This window comes from Cuculus canorus, chromosome 2 (assembly GCF_017976375.1).
Source record: "Cuculus canorus isolate bCucCan1 chromosome 2, bCucCan1.pri, whole genome shotgun sequence".
Lineage (NCBI taxonomy): Eukaryota > Metazoa > Chordata > Aves > Cuculiformes > Cuculidae > Cuculus > Cuculus canorus.
Genome location: NC_071402.1, coordinates 16,475,286 through 16,494,708, shown reverse-complemented (window position 1 = coordinate 16,494,708; position 19,423 = coordinate 16,475,286). Strand labels below are relative to the sequence as shown.

The 19,423-nt window shown below is 39.8% G+C and overlaps 1 protein-coding gene across 1 annotated transcript in view; it reads right to left on the bottom strand.

Moving 5' to 3' along the window:
- The window catches only part of EIF3H (eukaryotic translation initiation factor 3 subunit H), an 86,632-nt gene extending 69,244 nt beyond the window's left edge, over window positions 1-17,388 (bottom strand). The window contains exon 1 of the mRNA XM_054058968.1: window positions 17,232-17,388. Within this exon, the coding sequence (XP_053914943.1) occupies window positions 17,232-17,351 (120 nt within the window). The 5' untranslated portion in view covers window positions 17,352-17,388. The remainder of the gene's footprint in view (window positions 1-17,231) is intronic.
- Window positions 17,389-19,423: the final 2,035 nt, after the last annotated feature.

The following is a 19,423-nucleotide window of genomic DNA, read 5'->3' as shown; positions in this document are numbered from 1 at the left end:
CTTAAAGCAATTGTTTTGACAGATATCTTCAATCCTGACTATGACTGGTGGCCAAAATGGTATTTTAATTCCCTGACAAATAATTAGAAAGATACTTAATCTGAACATACTGTACAAAAACTGAAGCCAAAAGGACAACGCTGAATAGACCTGAAAACCAAGGTAACTTTCAAAAATGTTGTTTCTGAACAGCAAGTACAGAAATAAAAAGTCTTAGGTCTTTCTGTTCTGCCTATCAAATACAGTAGACATCCTTTGGACAGGGGACCTCTAACACCCCACAATGTTTTATCTCTATCTTGACTGGCTAAAGCCCTAACACCAACATTGACAAAGCCTTTGAAAATACAGTTCTTGGAATAGTAAGCCTACATTTTATGTCACTCAACAGCTAATAAACACCAGATGTTCAAATCTTATTTCTGAACTTGACAGAAATTTGGAGCTTAAAAACATTAATTACATAGGAGGCATAAAAGAACGATGCATGCCATTTCATACCATCTCAATCAGGTGCCAGTATCAAAATCTTTTTTTGACTTGAGAGTGGAAGTTTTCTGGAGCTGAGCCTGAATTCAGCTATTATGAACAATGCATGTTGATCTGAGGTGGTCTTCAAGCAAGGGATACTATATATGTTTTCAGACAGAAGTTATAAATCATAAGATGCTGTTGGTTTTGTTTCATGTAGGTCTTCAGTACCAAATCATTTTGGCTATCCCTGTTAAACTGCATGGAAAATATTTCATCTTGAACTGCAGGGCTTTTTTGGAAGGAGGCAGGTAAGGGGGACAATGTTACACGCTCCTGTACTATTTGAATAATTTGAATATTAGGAAGGATGTGAAAAACATTAAAAGGATTTTATTCCCTGGATGACTTACTACATCAGCTGGTACCATATCACCTTCTTAGTCTGCAAACATCAAGATTTCAGAAGACTGGAGTACAAAAAGGAACATCTGTAACCTTCAAAAAGGAGTGCAGCTCTACAATATGTATGTTAGTTTGAAGAAAACTACCCAAATCACAACAGATTATTGATTTAACATCAATATTTTCAGTCACTTCTACTTGGGTTAGGAACCCTATCACCCTGTAATAATAGAAATCTCTATGGTTTTCAGTATTACCTCCTGCCTCATGAAGTGCTTAGAGCCATCTAACTCAACACTGTCCTGTGGGGTTTTTTCCCCCAACAGTACAAAGAAGGCAACAATATCCATACATAGCATTATCATAGACAGAATATACCTTGCCACTTTATCTCAGTAAGCGGCTGACTCTAAACACAACTCAAATTCAGTGACAGGCCGAGTAGCATTTTTTCACTCTTTCCTGAACATTAACTGGTTATAGGCACTCTTTGGGGCACAGCTGCAAAACCTGCACCTTGCTTATCCTGAAGCTCAAAGTAGACATTCAGTTCCTTTTTCACTTTCTGTAACTGTTACACAGATGTGGATCTCAGCAATACCTTCCATGCAAATGGCATGCAAAGCTTAAACAAACACCGGATAATGCCGCATATAAAATACTTCACAAGTATCCACTCCTTCAGTTGTTTTGTTATTTCTTAAGAACTACTTCTAACCTGCCGTGACTCGAAAGCTCTAGAACTTCCCTTCAAGCAAGAGGGAAACGCAGTCTAACAAGAACAGGGCCTTCCTCTATCGCAACACAGCCTGCCTGCACCTTCCGGTAGTCCCAGTCTCCCAGCAAAGGTGGTTGTTCCCACAGGGCAAGTCAATGCTCACTACAGACACTGCCAAGTGATGGACACATGCATTGCCTTTACTGGAAACACGCCCAAGTGCTGTCACATGGGTGACCTGCTCACTCAATCTATTAGTGGGACACTTCAAAAGCTGCAGAGATTTAAAAAAAAAACTATAAAGCCTATAAAAAAAGCTACTCTATATTTTAATAAAATCCCTGATTTTATATAAAATCAGACACAGAACATGAAACAAACCATGAGTTAACACAGAACGAAAACTGCTAAACAGTTAAAATATAAAACAAAAAAGATTTTGCTACTGACATAAATAGGTGGAATGTAGCCTGAAGAACTGGAACAGTACAAACGCTAAGCCCATTTCTGTACAAATACAATATCAGAATGGGACATCACTGGGTTAGAGGCTGTGGTTTTCCTTGACTCTACTAGGAACTTACATTAATCAGCTTATGTCTTGTAGGTACCATGAAACATCTGTTTAAGTCTCTTATTTACTGTGAGCTGCTTGTTCTTGCAAAGGGAGGAAGTTAAACACAAACTGCAGTGCACCGAAGGAAAAAGTGGAGCAATTAAACAGTGGAGAAAAGCAAAGTTTATTAAAGCATAGAAACATATCGCATGTTAATCAAGGTGTGCTTTTTATCAAACAGACCAATCTCTTCCAGATTTTTGTCCCACTACACTTTGTTTTAAGACTGCACAACAGTTCAGGTTGGCAGCCATCTCCATGGTTGTTCACAAACCATTAGTAAACTTTAAATATTGCCTCAATGTAAGTAAAAATGCACCATTACATTTGTGTATTTAAATTCTCCATTGCCCTGTTCACATACGAGTGTAATGTATTGCTCTACAATACAAAGTTTCATAACACATTTCACAGTACAGGGATTCGCGCTCATTCCCTTGGAAACCATCACGACCACAGGCACTGCAGTTACTTCCTTGTAGAAACATTTCTGTAAGGCAGCCCTAGGATTTCAATTGTGTGAGCAGCAGGGCATTAGATGTTATTAACACACTGTTAGGAGGCAGAGATAGGGCTGTACTAAGATTAACATCCAAAATTCTGCTAGTTACAACTGGTATGGAGCATTTCCCCAGGAGTACTTCATATACTGTTTCTCCTATTTCACAAATCTCACTTAACTCAATTCTTTTGAAAACATTCAGTACTTTAGGCAATTTTTTTTAAATTGCCAATACAATTTGATATTTTTAATGAATTCAATGCCCAACCATCATTTCAAGAATGAAAGCTGATTAATATACTCCTTTACAGCACAACATATGGAAATTATATAGCAGCAGTAAAGGCAGGCACAGTTTCAACATTTTCCACTTGATACACCAGGGCCTTGCACTCATACCTCAACATGCAGCCAATGCGTATGTTCTATGTATTAGTGAATCACTGTCATTCAAATATTCAGTGGTCACTGAGCTAGTAGTGTATTTGCAAGTAAAAGGTTTTATCTTTAGCATTAACTTCTAGCGGGTTCCTATAAAATGATTTAAAGATGACAGCCAAAAGCAGCAGTAGCAAAATTTTTTAACAGCCTATTTTTTAATCAGATTGTGCCAAACTGTTATTTTGAAGATGTAGAAAAACTGCAAGACAGTTACCTTTATCTATTTGACCTTCAAAAATCAGTAAAACAGCATAGAGAAAGATGGAGAGGAGGGAGCAGGTCCTGATCTGAGACTACTAATCTTTTTCAAAGACCATACCCTGCACAACAGAAGTGGAATACATATCCTGTTTAAGGGTGTCTTAAAATCATGACTTCCATATGCTTTCAACAGATTTTCCAAATAACCAGTAAAACACCCAGTGGACAGGACTTCCATGTCATTTTAATAATTTATAACATTTCACGCAGCATTTTTTTCCATATTCAAACACTAATACTTTCTGGCAAATGCCTCATTATGTGCTGAGGGGCTGCAACAGAAACAGAACCTCCTAGTAACAGGTACCGCAATCCAGAGAACAGAGCTTGGATCGAGCCTCAGTTTTCCTGCTAACTTAAAGCATAAAATAGAGGGAAAAAAAATCCATGAAAGTCAGTTATTGCTGGCAAGTTTCAGCTTCCTCATCTTTCAAACAGAGATAAGACTCACCTTTGTATCACCATCTGTCTGAACATGGCCATGAGAAAAACACTTCCAGAAAAGTTCTATTTCTAATAATAGATACTGTGACAGTGAGATTAAAAACAAACATTCTAATTTTATTACTAGGAGCAAGGTAGCATGGCTTTCAGACTGTTCCCAAAAAGTGATATGACTGCTTCAGTAAATACCCTATGTGTCAGCTGAAGTTTTAAAAGCTTTAAAACAGTTGCTTTTTTGCGTTGATAAAGACATAATAGTAAATAATAATTGAGTTGTAAGTGCTTAAAACTCAGCCCTATGTTAATGAAGAGTTTTGTCAAAGACTTTGCTCATTTTCCTCAGATACAGATAAAAAACCCCAATATCGAAAACAGGCGAGTCGTGTCTCCAAGTAAGATCCCAAACATCAAATGCTTAACATGAATAGATATATACATCGCATGTTGTGCAGCTATGGGGCTCCACGGAATGAGAAGGATACATAGCAAATGGACTGCAAAGCAGGATACAAAGTGTAAGCAAAACAAAGGCAGAGACTCACAAGCCTTAGATGCTCACAGCAACATTCTAACCCTCCTTTTCTAGTAAAAGGCTAAATATTTATAAAAGAGAATTACCCTGTTATTTCCCCGCACACAGAAAAATTCAGGTGCATCTTCAAACTCTAGTGAGTAAATAAGCCTCTCAATTAACTTTAAAATTAGATTAAATCAACAGAAAAAAAAGGGAAAATGCTGATCTTAAATAAGCATCCACATACAAGTCATTCAACAATATGAGAGAGTTGGGCTCATTCAGCCTAGAGAAGGGAAGGCTCTGGGAAGACTTTATATCAGCCTTCCAGTACCTACAGGAGGCCTACAAAAAAGGCTGTGGAGGGGCTCTTTATCAATGAGTGTAGCGACAGGATGAGGCGTAATGGTTTTAAACTGAAAGAAGGGAGATTTAGATTAGATATTATTAGGAAGAAATTTTTTACTGTGAGGATGGTACAGCACTGGAACAGGCTACCCAGATAAGTCATGAATGCCCTACCCTGGAGATGTTCAAGGCCAGGTTGGCTGGGGCTTTGAGCAACCTGATCCAGTGGAAGGTGCTCCTGCCCACAGCAGGGAGGTTGAAGCTGGATGATCTTTAAGGTCTCTTTTGACGCAAACCACCCTATAATTCTATGATTTCCGCACTTCTTCCTAAATAACCTTGTCTATGCGTGTTACAAAAGGTACAATCAAAGTTAAACCAGTTACATTGTCTTTGTTGTGCGTTCTTGATTTTAGACTAACGGATAATCTCACAAAAACTGGAAGAAAACAAAGTCTGTGCTTAGACCAGCCTCTGCCCTGGTACTGCAGCACAGGCATCATGGAGCCTGGGAGGTGGTTCAGAGGCAGAGATGAGTACGCTGCGGCAGCACAGGCCAAACTATTATATTAACAAGAGTTCTTACTATACAGGCACATTTTCCCATTTATTACATTAACAATGTATTTACTTTCCATTATGACGATACCATTTAACATGCAGTAACACAATGTAACTGCTAAGTATTGTTAAAGCAGGTATCACATCTTTGCAATCTTAACACTGCCTGATGATTAAAAAAAAAAAAAAAGAAAAGAACAGCATGCTCAAAACTACACCAACATTGAGAACGTATTTTGTGTATGTCCATAAATCTGGAAAAACAGCACACAAACTAATCACATCCAAAAAGGATCTCTCATAAAGAAGGATTAATTAAAAAAAAAAAGAGACTATAGCAACAGTAAGTTGAAAATATATCATCTTGTTTCAAAGACTAGAAAGAATAGACTTATTCCTCTTCTTAGAAGGTCTCTCATAAGGTCTACAAGATTATTATTTGAAAAGCAGAACAAAAAGTCCTAAGACCTATGAGGGAATAAAAGATGTTCATTTTATACATTCCACAAAGGGTCTTTCAGCATCTGTACCTCCTGTTTTTCTGCCCATGGCCTGCTGTATCTTATAAGCTTCCCTGAATTGTACCATGCACCATGTCAGCTGCAAAATTCTAATTATGTTTTAGTAAACTGAAATCAAAAGAAGAATATTTAACAGTGTTTCAGTGTGCAAAAGGACATAATGCATCCTCTCAGCAATAAAGCCAGCAGTTTTCACCTCCGCACTCATAACTAGAGTCAAATTTAGCATCCAAATAAGACATAAAGGTAATGCTTATTATCTCATGTATTTCTGAGACAATATTTTATTCACTAAAATGTAATAAGTGATTTGAAAGTTATTTGGTGGAAATATTCTTTTCCTTAGTACTAGCAGAGCCAAACAGGTATCAACAGAGCACCATTTACAGTTTTCAACAGGTATGCATATTTACAAGGCAAGAGACCAGTCTGGTGCACAATAACAGTAGTGTAGAGGGCAACACATTATTCTTTGCACACATTAAAAAAGGCCCCTTCAAGTCCTGAAGCATAACACTGCTCAACACATTTAAATCACCTCCACATTCAGACTAACTCTTTTTGCCAGCATGGTAGTGATACCAGATGGTCTAGTTTTAAATGCCTCACTGGAGTATGCTTACCATGACACTTAGTAGATGCTGAGTGCACTAATGTACTCTTACAAGCCATTTAAAGTTTGTGCTCTGTTAGCAGGTATACTGCTGCATTGATGAGACAATCCAATTTTAATCCTCATAGCACCATGATGTGGGTACTTTACCTATTTCAGCTTAAAAATCTCAAAGGATAGTGCCTATATTTAAGAATGAAATCAACAGCAAGAACAAGAGTTTACAATTTAAATAAAGTCTCTTCCTTGCTAGAAGAAACCACTCTCAGACACAGCACAACTAAAAAAAAAATAAAAAGGAAAAAAAGAAAAGAAAAGCCAACAAATGTATCCTTTTTATTTCACTTTAAATAGAAATGTGCCAATGTAAAAAGAGGCATAAAGAACACAGAAAGCACAGTGTTCTTGGCACACTTCATTCAACTCTTTACCGCTTTGATTTGTACCACTGTTACTCCGATAACAGACAAAGCCGACTCATAAAATCCAGCAAGTCAGACACCGTGGGACATTTTCCATAGAGTGATATAAAGTGTCCTGCTGAAGTGTTACGAACAGACGCAGCCAGATGGGAGAAGAAAGGCTGAGAAAGCCAACACAGTGTGATGCCTCAGAACTTCACTAAGCTTGAAAAATGGGAAGTGTTCTATTTCAAGTAGCTTCTCCTTTCAACTTGCTAACACATACCGATGCTTTCTCTTCTGAATGTAAACATGGATTATATATCAGAAATTCCCCTCTGGGTTATATTCATGATACTCATTGTACCTGAAGATTAATAGAAAGTATATACATATCAACCAACTAATACAAAACACTTCTGGCTTCTCCATGGTTCAATGTATCCATGAACACAACAAGCTAGTATTTAATTCGCATATTAACTCTCCATGTCAGCTAAATCTGATATAACTTTTTAAAGAAACAGGTCAAAGAAAAGTCAAAGAGATTAAACTTCAAAAATTCCTTTAAAACTCCTCTGGACGACACATAAAACACAGCACAGCCAGAAAGACGTTACACCCTAAAAACCCATTCTACAGTCCTGCAATGTCAAGGAACTGTACCGAGAACAGGAGGCAGGACACATGGTCTGGGCATTTTCACCAACTCTTTGAAAAAGGTGAAGGAGAAGGGAAAAAAACCCAATAAAAGCTAGGAAAAGCACAATTGTTACAACTTGAGAAAAAGCTCAAAGATCTTTAGCCAGTTCAATACAGACTTCACTGTTATTACCAACTTGCAGTGACAGGTACTGGCCATAGTACAGAAATTGGTTGTTTTCCTCCCAAGAGGGTCAAAATCTATTATTAAAAAAAAAAACATCTAAACCTGATTTTCAATGAACACAGTGTTGTTTTGTTTTATTTACTGTGAGCAGACAAATCATCCTAAAGAGCTTCTCACCCAAGAAGCTGACTAGACCTTCCCTATCAACAGCTGGAGATGCTCCATCACACAACTATAGGACAAAACTGCATGGCAATAAGAAAACAAGGCACAAGCAACTCAGATATCACTCAGGTGAGTAACTACTGAGAAACGGTTCAATAATGACAGCCTTGGGATGGGGCTGTGTTTTTTGTTTGGGTTTTTTTCTGTTGTTTTTTTTTTTTTTTTAAAGGTAGACTCAAAAACTTTTATCTATGTAAAAAAAAAAACAACATACATATCAAAGATGAGCATGCAAACCATTAGGCACACTGCATCATCACCAAATCAGGGATGAAGTAACGAAGCTTACAGTAACAATCTTTGAGTGAATCAGTCACACCCAACATAAGAGAAACATCTACACTATAGCCACACTGCTGCAAACATAAATGCAAACAGGGCCTCCAACTTCTAACTATTTTTCAACAAATTTATGTTTTGGCTAACCTATGTTTATACTTAAGATAAATCTTAAGATATCCTTGTCAACTTACTTAAACTAAGTTCTATACTTTAAACTTTAAAACATGCACTTAAATACATGTTAAAAAACCCATAGAATTAAGTAGCTGGAACAAATATTACCTGACATTAGAAGATCATCTTGAGTATTAACATCGCCTCTAATGCTCATCTTAGGGATTGATGGCCTAAAAATTCAGGCATGCCTCACCCACTCTTATCCATACACGCTTCTGTTGAAAGCTCTAGCAATATTCATTTAGTACAGAATTGCTATTTGTTATTAGTATTAAGACTTTCCATGTCAACGGCTATGAAAACAAAGGAACAGAAACCTACGGTTGTTTTGAGAAGCCAATTTCACTTTTATTACTGTCTATAATATGTAAAATCTGTGTGCAATGGGCATAAGTGTAAAAAGAATTCATATGCAGTGGTTTAATAGAACAGGAAACAGCATTGCCATTAATGAAATAATAAGAGCAGCATACATATTAGTGCTTTAGCACATTGTTAAGGCTCAATTTATATTGTTATGCAAGAGTAATGCATAAGAAAACCTTATTCAGTTTGTCAATATTGTGTTCTCCAAAAGCATGGATATAATTTTCTGAATGCATCCATACATTCAAGATTTTAAAAAGAAAAAAATAAAGTCATACATTGGCACTTGAGGATTTAGTTAAATGAGGAAGGTTGGATGGTGCCTTGGGCAGCCTGATCTAGTGGGATTTGTCCCTGCCCGTGGCAGAGGGGTTGGAACTAGATGATCTTTAAGGTCCCTTCCAACCCAAACTATTCCATGATTCTATGAATTATTTTCCTTTAATTTTACTCTCTTTTCCAAAACATCCTCATACAGAGGATCTACAAAAAATGAAATAGCTTTGCTGTAGCAAGGTACTTTGTAACTACTCGAGGTGTTGCTAAAAGTTTCCCATCTTCCTACCCACAGCTGTTATTTTCCCAGAAGAAAGTTTCCATATACCTGTTACCTACGCACTAGTGGTCAGACATGGCCCACAATCCGCTACATGGAGTAACTCCAATTTTGAATATCAGTTTTATTTCTATATTACATAACTTTTCATGCTTACTTGGTAAAAATGTTACTCATCCTATCTGATCTTAAGTCAGTGATACACCAGTTCATCTCTGCTTTTATTGTTTCATATCTCACCTAGTATCACAACTAAAATTTCGAGAACTGTAGAAATATGTAGAGGCAGCCTTTGGCAACTGCAATTCTAGACAGCCGAGTAGGGTTAGACATTTCACCACAAAAACATTCTAGAAAAGTCTCCACACTTTGATGGAAATTCAAAACTTGTTTCCCACTACTGCAAGAGTAGATGATTTAAAAACTGGAGAACCTGCATGCTGCCTTCTCGTATAAAACTGAACGGTTGCATATCCCAGAAATAAGCTTACACAAGCGTACAAGTTTGCAAGATGAGGCTAAGATAAATAATGGGAAACCAGCCTCTAAATAAAAAAAAAACAGCTGAAGTTTTACAATGCCCTACAGCCATCAACGAGCTACTTCCAGCCAAGCAATGTTACATTGACCCTAAACAACGTCATCATACATGTGACTGTTGAACGCCAATATTGTGTTCAACCTGGAGAAGAGAAGGCTCCAAGGAGACTTTATAGCAACCTGCCAGTACCTGAAGGGGGGCTGCAAGAAAGCTGGGGAGGGACTGTTTACAAAGACTTGTAGTGATAGCATTAGGGGCAATGGGTATGAACTGGAGAGGGGCAGATTTAGACTAGACATAAGGAGGAATTTCTTTGCGATGAGAGTGGTGAGGCAGTGGCACAGGTTGCCCAGGGAAGCTGTGGATGCCCCATCCCTGGAGGTGTTCAAGGCCAGGCTGGATGGGGCCTTGGGCAGCCTGATCAAGTGAGACGTGTCCCCACCCATTGCAGGGAGGCTGGAACTAGATGATCTTTAAGGTCCCTTCCGACCCAAACTATTCTATGATTCTATGACTGCAAAAGCAAATGCTGAAGGGCTTCTGTGAAGACGAAACAAGGTTATCCTGCAAACCTCCATTGTAATAATGCAGCAAACTGGAAGACAAGACTTTTCCATGACAACTAACTTCCTCCAGCTGCTCTCATAGTCACGGCACACTTGCTTCAGTATCAGTTTCTCCTCTTTGCTTCATTTACTCACTTTGCTGTATGAGAGAAAGAATGTAAAGGTACTTAGAGCAAAGAGTTGGCACACATACAGTTAAAGGCTACAGCCTAGTACATATGTAAAAAAGGCCGAATAAAAAAATGCAACAGCAGAATAGTATCTTTGAAAAAAACTTAAAATTTAAAAGATAAATATCAGGAAATGCAACTAATCAAGTTTGTTCATTACACTCTCTCCTAGTGTTAAAATGGCTCTTATTTAAAATTCCAGATGCAAGAAATCCAAGTATCCGTCACTAATCCAATAAGCACAAAACTAAAACAGTATTTCCCCCCTCATTTTTCTCTAGAAGATAATGAGTGTTCTGAAGAGAACATTAATATTCCACAAATAAGTATTTATCCAAAACCCTGCACAGAGAAGTGCATCACGATACAGCCATAACACCAAACAAAACCAGGGAACTTTTTGTTGTTGCATTATCTCCATGGTGTGATGCAGATCCCAAATGAATACAGAAACACAAACGAAAAAGCGGAAAAATTGTTTGTTAGCTTCAAGGAAAAAACATGAAATGAAAAAACCCGAACCAGTTAATATGATTCCATGAAAAGGTTATCTACAACATAGCTATCTATATATATCAACACAGCACCACTAACCACATTCCCAGAACATAGGCAATTTTTAGACATAGCTACAAAAGTTTTAGGTATGCAATTGAAGTTTGAACTTCAGACTTAAGATCAGTTTTGTAGAAACAAGAAGAATGAACAATTATACACAACCTCACAAATTCAGACCACTCAGACCAATAAGTGTAGGTACAAGAGTCTTGTAAACATCACAGCAAATTTATTACTTTTATTCTGCATTTTGACATTACTAAATGCAATCATTTGGTAATCCAACCTTCCTCTTTGCTTCCTTGCAAGAAACAGCATGGTCCAAGTACCTTTTCATGGATTAACACAGGTCGCTTGACTGCACAGGTAGGTACTCATAAATGAAAACTGCCATGCCTAACCGGAAAATTTCTTTCCAGTCAAAGGAATAACTACTCCTAATCTTCTAAAATCCATTAGCTTTCCGTTTCAAATTTATTGTACCTTATCTTGCTGAAGGAAAAGAATAAAATGTTAGTGGGCCATCTCTGATTAATTTCAGCAGCTAACAAAAATACAGCCCCCACTAAAATATCTCTAGAAATACACCAGACAAAAATCTACCAACATCTCTTGCAAAAAAAAGAGAAAGGTAAGAAAATTATTTCACTGTTCAACATTTATTTCAGATGGTGTGTAATAACCAGTAGGCACAGTGGTGCTGGGCTGATGGTTGGACTGGATGATCTCAGAGGCCTTTTCCAACCTTAATGATTCTAAGACTCTATGATAATTATCACCCCTTTGGGGGAAGATCCTGAGAGTGGCTTTTGAGTTCTCTGCTATGAAGGCTCATACAACCATGAAACTGAAAATACAGCAAGCTTACAAACTCTGAGGAAATGGCTTAGAGTCACACACAACCTACTCTAAACTTGATACATAATTTTTGTCAGAAACATAGAATCATGGAATGCTTTGGGTTGGAAGGGACCTTTACAGGTCATTCAGTCCAACCTCCTGCAGAAGTAGGGACACCTTTAACACAATCAGGTTGCTTAAGAGTCCCATCCAGCCTGACCTTGAATATTTCTAGGAACAGGGTCTCCACTACTTCCTTGGGCAACCTATTCCAGTGTTTCACCGCCCTCACTGTAAAAAATTTCTTCCTCATATCCAGTCTAAAGCTACCCTCTCTTAATTTAAAACAATTTCTCCTTATCCTGTCACAACAGGACTTGCTAAAAAGTCTACCCCCATATTTCCTATATCCCTCCTTTAATACGCAAATGTTCGAGCTATAATACACTTCCTCACATACCTGGACTCCTCCACCTACACAAAAAAAAAAAATCAAAAGGGCCTCCAGCAAGTGTAGTAAAAGGTATACATTACAACACTTGTTGCATCTGTTGCTACTTTTCCCTTCAGCAAGAAAAATCGATCAGACAATGCTGTATATGAGCAACTAGGAAGAAAGCCTGTAGTCGCCCCTTCCATTCATTCCTCACATACACCCTAGAGCTGCACTACTGCATCTCCTCCATATGTGGCTTAGAAAAAGCCAATTATATCATCCTCTCCTTCAAAGAAGAGGTGAACAGAGGCAAAATTTTATTGTCCACAAGAGATAAGACATCGTAGATGTTTGGTCACAACCACATCCCTTCCAATCTCTAAGTAATACTCCTGCAATTAAATACAGTTGCAATCAACTGTGCATGCTGCTGGTATGCCTGGAACCAGCTGCCCTGATCTACCACCAGGCAAGTGAGAGTAAGCAGTGGTGCCAGAACTAATAACAAACCAAACGATTTGAGTGAGTTCTGTCACGTTCTCAAATGGCAAAAGATGATCATAAGATGATCTTAGTCCTCTATTTCTTTTGAAACACAGCTACAAGAGTTTGGGGTGACCACATCAGATGTGCATGTTCCAATCATACAGGACTCTGAGGCAGTATAATTACTAGCCTAGTTCCCTACAGAATTAGAACTTATATGATGTGCATGCTCATACACAAGTTCTTCCACCCACACTGCCAACTTTACTAAACTTAAGAAAGACAGGTCTCTTTCTTAAGGACTCAATGCAAGCAGATAGCTGAGCAGAGTAAAGAGACTACTTTAAGAATAAGCTCACTCACCTTCAAAAGATGTCCTTATAAAGCATTCCACGCAAGGTAAAAACACAGTACTCCAAATAGAGAAACAGCTTTAAGAAGGTGTGAGCTCTAATTACATCCAAGCTGCAGAAACCCAGCCATGGAGGGTTTGGGGTTTTTTTCCCAGTTCTTACATTAAAAGCATCATTTGTCCTTCTGCAATTATTGCAGATGGACAGAAGGTATTTAAGGTTCTTCATAAAACTCCTCGTAACAGTAACCATCACAAGTTCAAGTGATCAGGTAAATGCTAATCTCTCAAGAAAACTGGAAATATTAAATAGTTGCTTAACTACAGCCTTAGAGAAAGCCAAACACTTCCCACTCCCATTCTCCATAAAAAAAAAAAATAAATAAACCCAGAAATATCTTATGCTCATGACCACTACTACTACCAAGTAGCTTAAAGTTTTCTTTGGGCTACTTGAATGGAGAACGCGATGGAATATCTACCCAAATTACACTGTTGAAATTTCCACAACAGGAAGTGAAGACAACAGAACGTCAAGTAGTGTAGTCATCTTCATATCTTTTTCACAGGACGGTTGAAAACTTAGTACACAAAATCTTACCAAAGTCTGTATCTCATCTGAAAGAAAAAGCACGCTGCAAGTGTGAACTTAAGAGGGTTTTTTTAACCTATGATTTATAACATTTCTTGCAAAGAACAAACACTGGACCACCTACTTTGGAAACTGCTTTGACTAGAGGTTTACTCATTAAATTTTTCTGACACACTGCTACATCAACAAAAACTTAATGCAAAAACTTAAAAGCATGGGCTGCTTTGTTCACTGAACCAGCACAAGCACTTTATGATAGCACAAATGAGTGACATATTAGGACCTTCCATAATATGTAACTAAACCTATGTTACCTCTTACAATTGTACAAATTACTATACAGACTACACACCCCTGCTCACTAGGGATGAATTAAACACAGTGACCTGTAGAACAAGCATAGGCTGCTGCTACTAATCTTTATTACTAAATAAACCCAAGCAAATCACAATACTGTCATAAAAGAGTAACAGAAATCTTGTATTCATCGAATCATAGAATAGTTTGGGTTGGAATTGACCTCTAAGATCATCTAGTTCAAACCCTCCTGCCATAGGCAGAGACATATCCCACTAGATCAGACTACCCAAGGCCCCATCCAACCTGGCCTTGAACACCTCCAGGGATGGGGCATCCACAGCTTCCCTGGGCAACCTGTGCCACTGCCTCACCACTCTCATCGCAAAGAAATTCCTCCTTATGTCTAGTCTAAATCTGCTCCTCTCCCGTTCATACCCATTGCCCCTAATGCTATCACTACAAGTCCTTGTAAACAGTCCCTTCCCAGCTTTCTTGCAGGTCCCTTTCTATTGTGTTACCTGAAACAAAACTGTGCTTGATCTAAGTCCAAATTACACCACCACATAATAAAATAATGAATTAATCTGATTCAAATAAGAAAGGAGCTAACTATAGGATGTTCTACTTGTACAAAATTTAAAAGGCCATAAAAGTGGGTATTGCTGCATTATTATGTGTTATGTTTAAAGGCAACATACCGACATTTAGAACTTCTTCTCTCTATTACTAATATTAGTTTCTTTTACTTTACTGTTCCTCTGACATAAAAGTTTTCTAAAAGTACTTTCACATTCTCACATATACAGAAGACTAACACATCTTGTATTTTGCACATATAGACCCAAAAGCAACCTAGAACACCTCATCCCTTTCAAAGCAGTCCCATTTGAAAGGATTATTTATTTCACTGCCAAGAGATAAGGAACCAGTGGAGAGAAAGAGATTCCTAACCAGCTTCCCTGATGCCCACTAAAATCTGTCCCGGTTTCAGCATGTAGTCACTCTGGTCACCACCAAGATGACTGATGAAGTCTCATTACTTTGTGAGAGCAGAGGTAAGACATTTCAATCAGGTATTAGAAAAGTTTTAGCAGAACTTCCGTAAGACATTCTACGGGCTTGCAATTGGAGCCACTTTATTTACAAAGCAAGCAAATTTATGCCAATACTTCGCTTTGCCACATGAGTCATGGAACTTTGTGAACTGCAGCATTAATGTCCTGAGAATGCTCCGTTTAAGATCCATTGAGAGACATCTTCTACAAGTGGAAGCTTTCCACTGCTTTCAGTAAGCCACCTGCCTCTGTACAGACTCCATGCAAGACACACCTCCATGCTGTATCCGAATGATACACAAGGACAAAGAAAAAACAAAAGCATAAAGCAAAAAGTAAGCACAGGCATTTGTTGGGCTGTGAGAAGCAGAGCCACTCACAGCTGACTTGAATGAACAGTAGTTCACAAAGCAGATTACACATCTGATACAGAACAGTTTTGAAACTCTGTTCTCTTTATTTCATTGAAGCTGAAACAAAAGAATAAAAATTAACCATGGTCATTCAGTCCAAAACGGATAGAACAGGTTTTGCACCCACAGAAATGGAAATAAAAAGTGCCAACGTGCACCATGCTCTTAACTATTCCCTTTTTCATTGTTGAAAACTTGCTAATAAAAAGCCAGAAACACACCAGTGTGTATCTGGCTGTAGCCTGCTCACAGCAGCCTGATGTCAGCGGTCTCACGGCTGGTCAGTTTTCACTACTACTCGAAAACACTACGTGTGCCAAAGCCACGGGTATGCAAAGAATTGAACAGAATATTGCGAAAATACTCTATTTCAGATTTATCTAAAAAATCCTAAGATTTTTTAACTATCATAAGAACCACTTGTGATAGATAAAGATCATACTATCATTAGAACCACTATACAAAAATAAGTTATTCTTCTTCTTCCCAAACGCTTCATATACTCTGTAATGCCAGGATAATGGTTGGAGACTAATAAATGCCAAGCAGGCTTCAAACCTTGCCAATATTACAATCTTCCTTCTCATTACCAGTATACCTATTCTCCTTCACATTCCAGCTGTACTGTGTTACGGTGACACTAGAGAACCATAACGGAGAATTAAAAAGCAATGCTTCTATCCTCAAGAAGCTTAAGTAATTATTCTTTCCTGACTCTGTGTCACTATGACTAATGTCAACTGTATAAGGCATGAACTAACACTAAAACATCCAACAGCAAAGCCAGAAATCAACTTCAGCAGATATTCTTCTGTTTAGTGTCTGCATGGGTCACCTCTATTACGATGGCTTCATCCTCTACTAAACTCCTTCAATCCATCATTTCATTTTTATTTCTTATTAATAAAACACAGTTGGTGTTAGTAGTCCTGACAGAGAAGGCAAAAAGCACAACAGATGAGGGAAAACCCAACCATGCTCACCATTTCTCACACCTGGGTAGTTTTCAACAGCCTAAGCTATGAAAAGTGGAAACAAAAAACTCTGTACATCAGAGCAGAAGGAAGGAAATATTTAAAGGTATTTAATTCCTCTCCTGTCCTGTCCTGACCTTTGTTTCCAAAGTGGAAGAAGTTGCTCTCATCCCCAGAGCTGACAGGCAATAGGATGAAAGGAAACAGCCTCAAGTTGCACCAGGTGAGGTTTAGATTAGACACTACGAAAAATGTCTTCACAGAAAGGGTTCTCAGGCACTGACAGAGGCTGCCCAGGGCAGTAGTGGAGTCCCCATCCCTGAAGGTCTTTAAAAGAAGGGGTAACGAGTTGCTCAGAGATCAGGTTTAGTAGTGGACAGGTACGGCTGGACTCAATGAACTCAAAGGTCTTCCGCACCCAAACGATTTCCTTATTCTATGAGCATGCGGGGGGGGGAGCCTGGCCGCGGGGCAGGGAGGTCGGGAGGAGGATGACACCGCCCCCCTGACCCCGGGGGCGGACTCCGGAGCGCAGACACCAGCCCCGGGGACGGCATCAACAGAGCCCGGTCCTGACCCACGGGCACGGGCACCGGCACGGACCCGGCTCGGCCACAGACGGGCACCGGCCCCGGCCCCGCCGCGGCTCCACGCGGCCGCCCCGCCCGCCCCCTGCGGCCCCGGCGTCTCCGCTCACCAGCCCGTCGATCTGCACTTGCTTGACGGCCGAGTCGCCGGTGGCGGCGGCTTTGCCTTTGCCTTTGGAGGCGCCGAAACCGCTGCCGGCAGCGCCAGAGCCCTCCTTGCGGGACGCCATCTTTGCCCTCGCGCCGGCCGGAAAGAGAGAAACGAAACACCGGAAGCGGCGATGGCGGCGCGCGGGCGGGCGGGAACGCGCTGGGAGGGGCCGCGGCCCGGGCGGAGCGAGGAGAGTGGGCTGTGTGACAGAGAGGGCGTTCCTTATTTAAGCTGAAGTAGAATTAAGTTTCATCTAAGTCCTCTGTTGTGAGACCCCATTCGGAGCAGTATGTCCAGTTCTGGGATCCTCAACATAAGGATGTGGAACTGTTGGGACGGGTCCAGAGAAGGCTGCAAGGATGATCGGAGGGCTGGAGCTCATCCCATACGAGGACGGGCTGAGAGAGTCGGGCTTGTTCAGACTGGAGAAGAGAAGGCTCCGAGGAGACCTTATAGCGACCTTCCGGTACCTGAAAGAGGTTACAGGAAAGCTGGAGAGGGACTGTTCACAAAGGCTTGTAGTGATAGGACGAGGGGGAATGGCTATAAACTGGAGAAGGACAGACTTATTCTAATCATAAGGAGGAATTTCTTCACTATAATAGTGGTGATGCACTGCAACAGATTGCCCAGTGAAGTTTTGGCTGCCCCGTCCCTGGAGGTGTTCAAGGCCAGGTTGGATGGGGCCTTGGGCAGCCTGATTTAGTGGGATGTCTTTGCCCATGGCAGGGGGTTTGGAACTGGATGATCTTTAAGGTCTCTTCCAACCCAAACTGTGGTTCTGTGATTCTATAATTTTTTTGAAAGTTAGACAGAATATCTCTCTAGCAGCTTGTTTTCTTTCAAGCAGTGTTTTCCCAGATGCTGTTCATTCTTGGAAGACAATAACATCTTATGTTTAGCATTGTACTCCTGAGTAAACCAATATGAGCTGCTATGTAAAAGGCAGTGTCTATACTAATGCCTAATCTCATCCTAGAAATCAATGAACAGAAAAGTCCTTGTTTAGTTATAAAACAATGAAGGCTGCAAAAGAACATCATCTGGCCAGCACTTTAGAAGCCAAAAAAGATGGGAGGTCAAGATAATCCTTGCTTCAAACCTTATATGGAAACTGCAAAAGAGGACAGATGCCAATGAATTAGAGTAGGGTCTGCATTGCAGACCTCAGACTCATTAAAGGACTGTGTGGAGCATGCGCGAGGGGGAAGGCACCTATTATAATTAGTATTGGAAATGTGATTAATATTTTTACAAGAAATATAATATATCTAAATTCAGTTTATGCTTGCTACTTGTAGTTGCTGGTATATACAGTAGGAGGATTGATCTCCCCGTGTATTTGGTGCTATATTAAAAGAGTGCCTACTTCTTAAGATACCAAATAGGTGTTAAGGAGTTTCTTGTCCCGATTTTGGTGACAGTATGACCTGTGCTGAGCAGATGTCTCTTCTGTAATTACCTGTATTTGCAGTGTTTCCCTATCTGAAATGCAAGGTCAGCCAGAGAGCTGGCTCTAAAGCTCCAAATTAGCAAGAGTTTTGACTCTTACGAAGTTCACGATAACATTAAAATTAGGCCATGGAAAGTAACAGAATATGAAAAAGATTTCTGGGAAAACTTATGCATATGCATGTAAGCGGGAAATATATTCTGTACCCAGCTCTTGTCTCATTGCACAGGATTGATGAGATAACTCCCTAACATTGCCCAGGCCTGATTAAAGGATGCTTGCTTTCTAAAACTCCAAAAGAAGTCTTAGTGAGTTTATTTGCTTTTATTGGAAAGTTTATTGGCATTTTGGTATCACTTGTGCAAGGCATCCCAACTCACCCAACCGGTGGTGGTAGAGGGGCCAAGGGACTCTCCTAGGCTGCATCAGAAGAAACGTGGCCAGCAGGGCAAAGGAGGTGATTCTGCCTCTTTACTGTGCTCTGGTGAGACCTTACCTGGAGTACTGTGTCCAGCTCTGGAGTCCTCAGTGACAGGGAAGTCACGGACGTGTTGGAGCGGGATCAGAGGAAGGCCACAAAAAGGATCAGAGGTCTGAAACACCCCCCTAGGAAGAGAGGCTGAGAGAGTTGGGGATGTTCAGCTTGGAGAAGAGAAGACTTCAAGGAGACCTTATTGTGGCCTTTCAGTACTTAAAGG